General features: G+C 38.3%; 1 protein-coding gene across 1 annotated transcript; it reads right to left on the bottom strand.

Moving 5' to 3' along the window:
* Positions 1 to 1,550: 1,550 nt before the first annotated feature.
* Positions 1,551 to 2,840, bottom strand: LOC120431458 (Golgi SNAP receptor complex member 1). The gene is made up of 4 exons (XM_039596575.2): positions 2,753 to 2,840; positions 2,636 to 2,692; positions 2,110 to 2,539; positions 1,551 to 2,051 (listed from the first exon to the last, which is right to left on the bottom strand). Exons 2-4 carry the CDS (start codon positions 2,655 to 2,657, stop codon positions 1,814 to 1,816), a joined length of 690 nt encoding a protein of 229 aa, XP_039452509.1. The 5' UTR covers positions 2,658 to 2,692; positions 2,753 to 2,840; the 3' UTR covers positions 1,551 to 1,813.
* Positions 2,841 to 9,437: the final 6,597 nt, after the last annotated feature.

The following is a 9,437-nucleotide window of genomic DNA, read 5'->3' as shown; positions in this document are numbered from 1 at the left end:
AACCCGTAATCTCACGGCCACGGAAGCTTTTGATATGTACCGTCAACTGGGGCGAATTCAGACAGCAGTTTTAACCATGTTAGAGCACAATATTTTGATTTTTCTGGTTGGTTTCGGATAGAACAGACTCAGACCAACAAAATGTATAACTACATCCATTTCCAAATTTAAAACCTCCAAGTGCTCTAAACACTGCTGTCCCTATTCAGACTGTAGTTCCGATTCGCCCCAGATGACGGTATAGCAAACTAAAAATCCCTTACGCATTTGACGTTAAATTTTTCGTCATGCTATTTTTACAATCAATTGTTTAAAAAAGTGCGTTTAGGGAGACTTAATCCCTGAATTTTTACAGTTACTGGAATCAGCCTCAAGTTTATTTAATTGGTTTCATTTTTCGTACATGCACGCAGAAAAATAAGGCATATTTGAATCAATAAAACGTTTTGTTGATTTGAAAATCAAGATTTTTGTTGAATCAACGCTAAACGTCAAAGCAACTTTTTCAAAACAACAACAGATTTTTGTGGAATTGAGAAAAACAAGGTTTGTTTCAACGCAAAATCGGCGTTGATTATATTCAACAAAAATTTTGTTGAATCAAACCTCGTACAGGCTGATTCTACAAAATATTTTTCTGCGTGTGGATTCCTTTAGTAGGTATACCTAGTTGCAGATGACTTACTGCAGTTTGAACCATTTTGAAATATTTTCTAAACAAAAATTACCAGCTTTTGTAAGCATGCTTTGTTAAATGAAAAATTTCGTTTTTTTAATTATGATTTGAAATTTGCAATGTTCTTGAAATGCGTTTTCTTTTCTAAATTGACCAAACAAGGTCTGCAAGCCATTGAATGGGAGAGGAGTTTGATGAATAAAAAACATTTAGCTTAAAAGATTTCTGCAAATAAACGAAGTTTGCATGTAAATGTTTGAAAAAGCAATTGGTTTCACGATTTTGACAGCTGTCAGTCTTTCCAATTAGCGAATTCGGATTCGCTAATTCGAATGCAGTTCTATGCGAATTAGCGATTTCGCACTGTAGTGCGTGATGGTGCCAAATCTGGTTAAAGAGATATGAATTTTTGAAAAAAATATTGTTTTTTGGAAAACATTGGAAATCTGGAACTGTTAAAAATATTTTTTAAAGCAAAATGAAATTGGCAATCGAAAAGTACTTGATTTTTTTATTAAGCACAATTGAAAAAAAAATATTGAAAAGCTAAGAAAATGTCCAATAACTTTCATCCTGGAACTTTGAAAATCGGGCAATTAGTTTCTGAGACAGACTCACAAAGAATTCGAATTTAACTCGAATCGATGAAAATCAATTTCTTCAAGTGTCAACTGTTGGTCCGATTTACATTGAATTTTTCGTGAATTTGTTGGATGTTTCCAATAAAAATAATGTACTTTTTTTTAAATGAAGCCTAGAATCAAGCTTAACTTTTGAAAGCAAAAAAAAATATATTTATGTAAGACCAAAATATTGGTTTTGTATAATTTCATTGAAGAGGCCTTATCAGCTACAAAATAAGAAAAAAAAACAATTCTTTATCACAAATGCCGTCAATTGCGACTACTGTTTTATTAATCTTCCAGGATAAATAACCGTGTGTTCTGATACATGCCCATTTTTGTTTCTTTTAAATAACTTTCAGCTCTCCTATCTAACGGTAGCGGTTGAACAATGAAAATAAAAACTTTAAATAATTATTGCGCCAGAGCTGCTTCCGTTCTTTCGTTTCAAAAACGTGTCCATCTCTTCTCTGGCCGGTCGATCTATCTCTTGTCACAGGAGTGTCGTTGTTGATCAGTGGAACGCGTACATCAGCAGCAGAATCGTACAGACCGCGATGACGCCGCCGAGGATGAGCGACTCGCGCCGCTTCCGGATGTTGATCCGCTGGACCAGGCTCGATATCAGCGGAAACCGGTGCGAGATGTCGTGCATTCGCGTCTGGAAGCGCTTCATGTGCTGCCGCTGGCTCGTCAGGTGCTCCTTGGTCTCCATCGCGATGCTAATCTGGTCGTTGACCATCGAGCTGGAACTGAAAAGGGTTGGAAGTTTAGAATTTTCAAGATAAATTAGCAAGATTTCCTTCCTACTTGTGCAAATGTGTGTTCTCCTTCAGATACATGTCCCTCCGGCTAAGTCCGGACGTGGACGGTGAACTCATCGACGGTCCCAACCCGGAGCCCCGCAGCAGTTCTTCCCGCTCCATCCGTGTGGTGTGATTTGCTTGTATTTTGAGAAATTCCTGCCGATAGCCGTGCAGAATCTCCCGGTGCCGTTGCAAGACGTGCATGACGGCCGCACCGGTCCCCGGAATCTCGGCCATCTTCTCGTTCAGCCCGGACAGTTTGTCCAGCATCTGTTCAATCTCCAGCGACAGCGACTCAAAGACGTGGTCGCCCAAAAGGGGTGCCGTGTCGGAAGATCCAGCGGCCGGAGCCGGTGCCGCCGCTCCGACCTTGTTGAAAGCGATCAGCTTCAGGTCGATGTCGTTCTCCAGGTGACGGGCTTGCTTTCGCAAGGCTGCGTGAGTAAATAACAGGAAAAAAAATTAGTTCGTCATCAAAATCGTACGACTCTCGTTTCTTTATGCAAAACAGGAGAAATTCCGTCACTTACTGTCCCAGGATTCCGTTCCCATGGCTGGTGCTGGGAGGTCAATTTGACCTATTGTGTCTACAAAAAATTACAAAATGCACAAAACAATCTACTTTCGGGAAGAACACACGAAAATACTTTGAGAAATTTAAAGGAAATTTCGCCCACAATTTCTCACATCGAATCAAAACACCGCGACAGATCGACACTGTTTTGCTGGGATGACGGAACAAAACATTCGATGAACTGTCAAAAGTTACAATGCTGTGAACGTGCTCCAGTGATGAGATTGGTGGCAAAATTATGTTAGCACAAATTTAATTTTATTATTTTCATTATTTTACTTAACAAATTTAAAATTATTGAATAAAACAAAATAATTAAAACCTTACTAATTTTTTTTAACGAATCAAATAACTGTTTCTAATACAATTTTTTTTAAATGTTGGTGCTACTGCGCGATTTTGACATTTCGGACGTTCATCATTCAAACACCAAACACCATCTTTGCTTAAAAACCTGGATACTAAAAAATACGTACGGGTAATTCCACGCCACTACTAAAGCCCTATAAGGATTCCTAGTCAGAAATTTACCAACACATTCAAAGTATGTTTACATGACAGCTGGACGTTTGTTTGCATCAGATTTCCTATCTCTTTCTAGCAATTTATTTTTGTCAGGCGACTTCTAGCTGGTGTTTTCGACCGACCACCCGATGTGACAGCCAACATACTTCGCAGGGCTGTGACAGTTACAGCTCAATCATTGTTTGCATCAGGACACTGTGACGAGAAGTTCGGCACTTTTGGGTTAAACTTTATTTTTTTCACTGGGCATAGAAAACCTTATGTCAATTTTTATGTACAACGGTAAAAAACACGATTAAAAACCATTTCTGATCACTTTTTTTCATTTTAATGCATAAAAAAATATTGACAATACAACATTTTTTCGATGGATCAACTATGGTCCCCTTGGAACGAGCTGTCAAGTAGGAACTTTTCTGTCAAGAAGGACCGCGAGGTTAATTTTTCCAAATTGATTTAAAAATCCATTTTAAATCCTTTGCGGTCGTTCGAAGAGTCATTGTACTCAGAAAAATAAGCTTTATCGCTGTAAACAATAATATCAGCAATCTAAGCTTCATTTTAGGACCCAATTGGCCCACCACTCGAAATTGACTTTCTCTGATCAAGCTAAAATTTGGTGGAACTATTGATACTATCAAAACCTGTAAGAATCTCGATTTTGAACCAAATTTCACCACCCCTTCTTTTTGGCACCGATCAAATGGTCATATCATTGAATCAAAACATTATAGAGCAAAACTCAACTGCTCTTTTTAAAGGAAATTGGATGCTGAATGGCGTCACTTTTGTGCATTTTGCGCAATTGAAAACCTTGCATGCAATTTTATCAATATACATGCGATCGAGCATGCGATTTAATTTTGAATTAAACTTTACCATCGTGTTCCTCAGACACAAGAATATTTTTTTTACGAATTGAAATCTCTTGAGAATTGGGTCCTAAAATGAAGCTTAAATTGCTGATATTATTGTTTACAGCTATAAAGCTTATTTTTCTGAGTACAATGACCCTTTGTACGACCACAAAGAGTTTAAAATGGATTTTTAAATCAAATTTGAAAAATTAACCTCGCAGTCCTTCTTGACAGAAAAGTTCCTACTTGACAGCTCGTTCCAAGGGGACCATAGTTAATCCATCGAAAAATTGTTGTCTTGTCATTTTTTTTTTTTGCATAAAAATGAAAAAAAGTGATCAGAAATGGATTTAATCGTGTTTTTTACCGTTGTACATAACAATTTTAATAGGGCTTTAGTGCCCAATTTTTAAGCTTGCAGTTGCAAAATTTACCTCGATTTACCTACCACGGGATGCAAAATTGTTTTTTGCAGAAACTGTTGAAAATCGCAAAACTTTGGGGCGGTGCCAAAAGAGGAGGGATCACGGGAGGGGTGGTCCAATTTTGCTGAAATTAGGAATTTTTGTATGTTTAAATAGTATAAACAGCTCCACCAAATTTGAGCATGATCAGAAACATGCAAAATAAAAACATTAACTCAAAACCAAATATGTGTAATAAAAACAGACATACAAATATTCAGGAATACAAAAATACAAGAAACAGAACATACGAAATTACAAACTTACGTAAATTGTAAAATATTGCCTATTTCGAGATAAATTCACGATTCTCTTTCGCTTTGGCTGACAGAAGGTTAGAGCTGCTTAACGGCCGCGGTGTAAAATTCGGCAACTTGGCTTGTTTTCAATATTTTCTATCCCTATGTAAATTTTTATGTACAATGGTCAAAAACACGTTTGAAAACAATTTCTGATCATTTTTTTTTTCATTTTTTGCAAAGAAATAAATTGACAAGATATTTTTTTTTTTTTCGACGGATCAACTATGTTCCACTTTGGAACGAGCTGTCAAGTACACCCTTACCAAAAATCATGATTTTTTGAGTTCCAAATCCCACTTTTCATACGAATTTTTCAGTTCAACCCATATAACCATTTTTATGGTTGTAGTACCTGAACTCAAAAAATCGTATGAAAAGTGGGATTTGGAACTCAAAAAATCATGATTTTTGGTAAGGGTGTAGGACCATTTCTGTCAAGAATGGCCACGAAGTTAAATTTTCAATTCATTTTTTCGTTAAAAAAAATTCTTAATCGTCAATTTTCAAAATTACGAAATTATTGTGGATTTAGCTCGTAGCTGGATTTTCTGGCTTCTTCTCACGGTCATTGGAAACGGTCGTGGATAGACCTAGGGGTTCCCAGTTGGAGTGAAAAAAATCAATTTATAGAAAAATTATGGATTAAAATTTTGCTTTTTTATCACTTCTCCGACATCAGGAAAAATTGTTTGAACATGCTCGCAATTTTTTTATTCGGTCGGAAAAATATTATTTTTCTTGAAAAAACTTTCATTTTTAATCACATGATCACCCCTAATTCTGGCTCGATGCCGCCATCATGCGACCGCGTGCTCCGTTTGTTTGTCAACAAATCTGCAGCTGGATGGTGAGACGAAGTGAGGGGGGAAGAGATTTTGACATTTTTATGCCCGCATCTGGCCCGCCGCCTATTTCGTCGGTCACTGAGTCGCCGGTCGTTTCCAGTGACCGAGTCCAGCTAGGTACTGATCGTACAATATTAAATTCATAGTTTACAGAATAGCTATATTTTGATGATCAAAAACTAAAAGATGATATTTTTATTATTTTATTAGTTAAATTACTTAATTATATGTTAAATTTGAGGTTAAATGACAAAAAATAATTAAAATTTCAGCATTTTTATCAGATTTGTGATGATCCATATTATCGCGGGCGGCAATAATTGGAGTTCACGTGCGCTGATATGACCGCAAGAGAACGGCCGCATGACAGCCGCAGAACAAATTTTTGGCTGTTGTCAAAGGTTGCCTTGAGTTTTCAGCTGACTTTTTGGAAAATATTCAAAACAAGCCAAGTTGACAGCCAAATCAACGCTGAATTTCAGTTCAACTTGCTGATTTTTACACTGCGGAAGTTCGGCGGCTTTAACCTCCTGTCAGTTGAAGCGAAGGAGAAACGTGATTTTATCTCGCAATAAGCAATACATTTATTTCATATTGTAAGGGAAAATGGGACGAGTGTTGAGGGGTTTATCTTAAATCATGTAGCTCAGAAAACTGATGCTCACTCTTCAGCTGCTCGTTTCAAAAATTTCTATACTAAAGATTGATATTTTTTTTTTCTTTCAGCCATTGTCCACGCTCCATACAAAAACGTAAGTTTTGTATGAAAATTGTCCACGAAGAGGGAGGCGGGGGGTCTGATATGTCAAAAATGTGTCCACTAGGGTGACAATAAAAAAATTACATCAGGGATACTCTCTGATTCGATTCCTTAGGCAAAAATAAGTATCTGTGCCAATTTTGAGCCAAATCGGTAAAGGTTAAGGGGTCGCTTTTTACCGTTGAAGTTTATATTAGGAAAATCACAAAAATGTATGCAGAAAAACATCGTTTTAATATTTTTCTGCCAGGTGGCGCGGGTCTCGCCCAAAATTTTCCAAGAGTGAGATTCTTGTAGGAAATTTAATTTCCTACAACTTTGTCGAAGGGTGCAAAACGATCCGAGTTGATCCTGATTTTTGATGATTTTTCTAGTAAAAATTATTTTCTTATGTACTTCTTATATACCCCTTATATTCTTTCAAGTATATAAGCCAATTTCTTTTCATCGCATTGCTAATAATTCATCAAGATCAACTCGGATCTTCTTGCACCCTTCGACAACGTTGTAGGAAATTAAATTTCCTACAAGAATCTCACTCTTGGACAATTTTGGGCGAGACCTGCGCCACCTGCTGCCAAAATCCTGAAGCGATGTTTTTCCCCATACATTTTAGCGATTTTCCCCATATTGCGCGTATTGAGAAAATATCAGTTTTGGTGATTTTCTTGTAGGGGTCTCAAAGATACGAGCGCAATAGTTTTGTGTATTCATCGTAGCAATCTTGTTGATTTTTGCGTTCTGTGGCTGTCAGCTCACATCAAAATTTCCAGCTCAAATGTATCATTTTGCTTTTTGAGTGGGTTTATTGCAGGCATCAAGTGATTTTTACGGAAAATATAAATATTATTTTAAATTAAACTACTTGCTTTTGTGTGGTTTGACATGGTGCCTCTAAATGGGTCACATGCAGTTGATCCGCTCGATGTCCTGGTCCTTCACGACGTTATAGCTGCTGGAGAAAATCCGTCTTTTGCGATCTTCAACTGGGTCGGTTCAGGAATCATTGGCTCTATAAGTCACAAAATTAATCTATAGATAAGGCTTCATCCATAAAGTACGTCACGCTAAAATCAGCCAAAATTTACCCCCCCCCCCCCTCCCTCCCTTTGTCACGCTTTTCCTATACTTATAACACGCAATATCACACTTTTTCAGAACCCTCTTCCCCCCTAGAGCGTGACATACTTTATGGAAGACGCCTAATAGCTTAAAGGCTTTCTGTCAAGTTCTTTGGTGTAGGTAGTTGAATTCTTCGTAATCTTCAGCCAGCCAGAGAATTTTGAAAAATTAAAAATGTGAGCCAAACCTTTTAATAAAATCATTCTCAAGGCCATTACAAATTGTATAAGCGAGATGCTCGAAACTCAGCTCAAGATGAAACATTTGAATTCTTTATAATAAAATTATCCACACACGCGGTTCATTAAGCAACAAACTATAGTTAGTTTTTTCTTCTATTTCGTTTAAAAATTGTTCTCTTACAGTTCATATTACATTCGCTTTGTATTTTTTTTTTGTAAGTAAGCTTGTCGTAAACTTTGGCCACCTCCCGGGCCAGAACCGACTACCGGGTTTGCATCGCTGGTGGATTAAGGCGCCAGTACGGTGGTCGTGACTATGGAGAATGCCTCGCTGGCTGTTGCGTTGTTGATCTCTAGGTTCTGCAGCTCTAGAATGTGAGGGCGGATCTGGAAAAATTGAGATGTTTTAAAGAACTTCTAAAAAAAATATTTATGCCATCCAACTAACCTTCCTGCCATTGACCCGATGCGGGTTCCGACATCCTCGACACTTGACTCTACATAGGACTTGGATACGGCATAGTACAGACAGCACGCTGCCCACAGTAGGTCCTGGGGTAGCCGTCACATTTTCGCACCGACAACTCCGTCACTTCAACAGCTGCTTCGTCCACACGCGGATTGTCCAGCCAACGTCGTCTTTCCGGTCATTCCGGAAGAAGTCGTGGCCGTCGTCGCCATTTCTACAAAAAAAAAATGCTTTAGAAAAATTGTTTAATTTAGGAATTTTACTAAAATTAGCTGTACAGAGCGCATTATCACGATTTTGTTAAACTGACAGACAACTTCAGTTTGATTTTTTCTAAGCCTACTCTACTCTCTCATCTATACTTTTCCATTGCGACGATATCTTTCTGCGGCGATTAATTGGAGCGCAGGATTCTAATTTTTCTCGAAATTATTAATATAAACTTCAACGATAAAAAGCGAACCCTTAGCCTTAACCGATTTGACTCAAAATTGGCACAGTAACTTATTATTGCCTAAAGAATCGATCCATGGGGTATCTCTTCAGATTTCCCAAAATTTTTATTTTTTCTTGTCACCCTAGTGTCCACGTGGATTATGGCATAGATTATTAATTACCTAGATGTCTCACTTCGTCATTTTTCAATACATCCAGTTGGCGACACCCCTTTAGCGCTCCGAGCGCCACCACAGTCAAGTTACAGGTACTAATTTGGGTAAACAAATCATAGTACTCTGTTCACTTTCCTGCTGAACGATTTGTTTGGGGTTTGAACAAAGTGTCATTTGGTTTTCTTTCAACACGCGCTTGAACAATCTTTTTTTTTAATAATTTACCCCGGAAAACGTGCAAAATGTTCGCCCTCCAGGTGAACGCCTGCAGGGCAATTGACAGCGTAGGTAGCAGTAAAGAATCCGACCAAAATTAAAATCATCAGGTTTGCAGGTTTGCGCCAATCCCCGGCCAGAGGTAGAGGGTGGAGGTTTGGAGAAGGAATCGTTTTCGCAATGTTGGCGAAGAAAAAGGCCGATGTGGAGGCCCGAAGCAAGCAGGTGCTCATGACAAAGAACCAACGGGCAGCAGAAGCGCTGAAGAAAGGGCTGGAGGAAGCAGCCAACGAAACTCCCGCAGCGAGACAATCACCCTCCGTATCGGCCCACTCGCATGCTACCGGCTTGGTCTCAAACCTTGATCTTTGAAACTCGCACGGCAACGTACAGTGAACAATTTGG

Source organism: Culex pipiens, chromosome 3 (assembly GCF_016801865.2).
Source record: "Culex pipiens pallens isolate TS chromosome 3, TS_CPP_V2, whole genome shotgun sequence".
Taxonomy (NCBI): domain Eukaryota; kingdom Metazoa; phylum Arthropoda; class Insecta; order Diptera; family Culicidae; genus Culex; species Culex pipiens.
Note: the sequence above shows the minus strand (reverse complement) of the source record. Positions and strands in the feature narration are given on the sequence as shown.

Excerpts from the sequence above, each read along its gene's own strand:
- LOC120431458 (XM_039596575.2), bottom strand. The coding sequence starts at position 2,657 with ATGGGAACGGAATCCTGGGACA. Across the intron at positions 2,540-2,635 it reads GGGAACGGAATCCTGGGACA|CCTTGCGAAAGCAAGCCCGT; the intron begins GTAAGTGACGGA and ends TTACTCACGCAG. Across the intron at positions 2,052-2,109 it reads GAGAACACACATTTGCACAA|TTCCAGCTCGATGGTCAACG; the intron begins GTAGGAAGGAAA and ends AACCCTTTTCAG.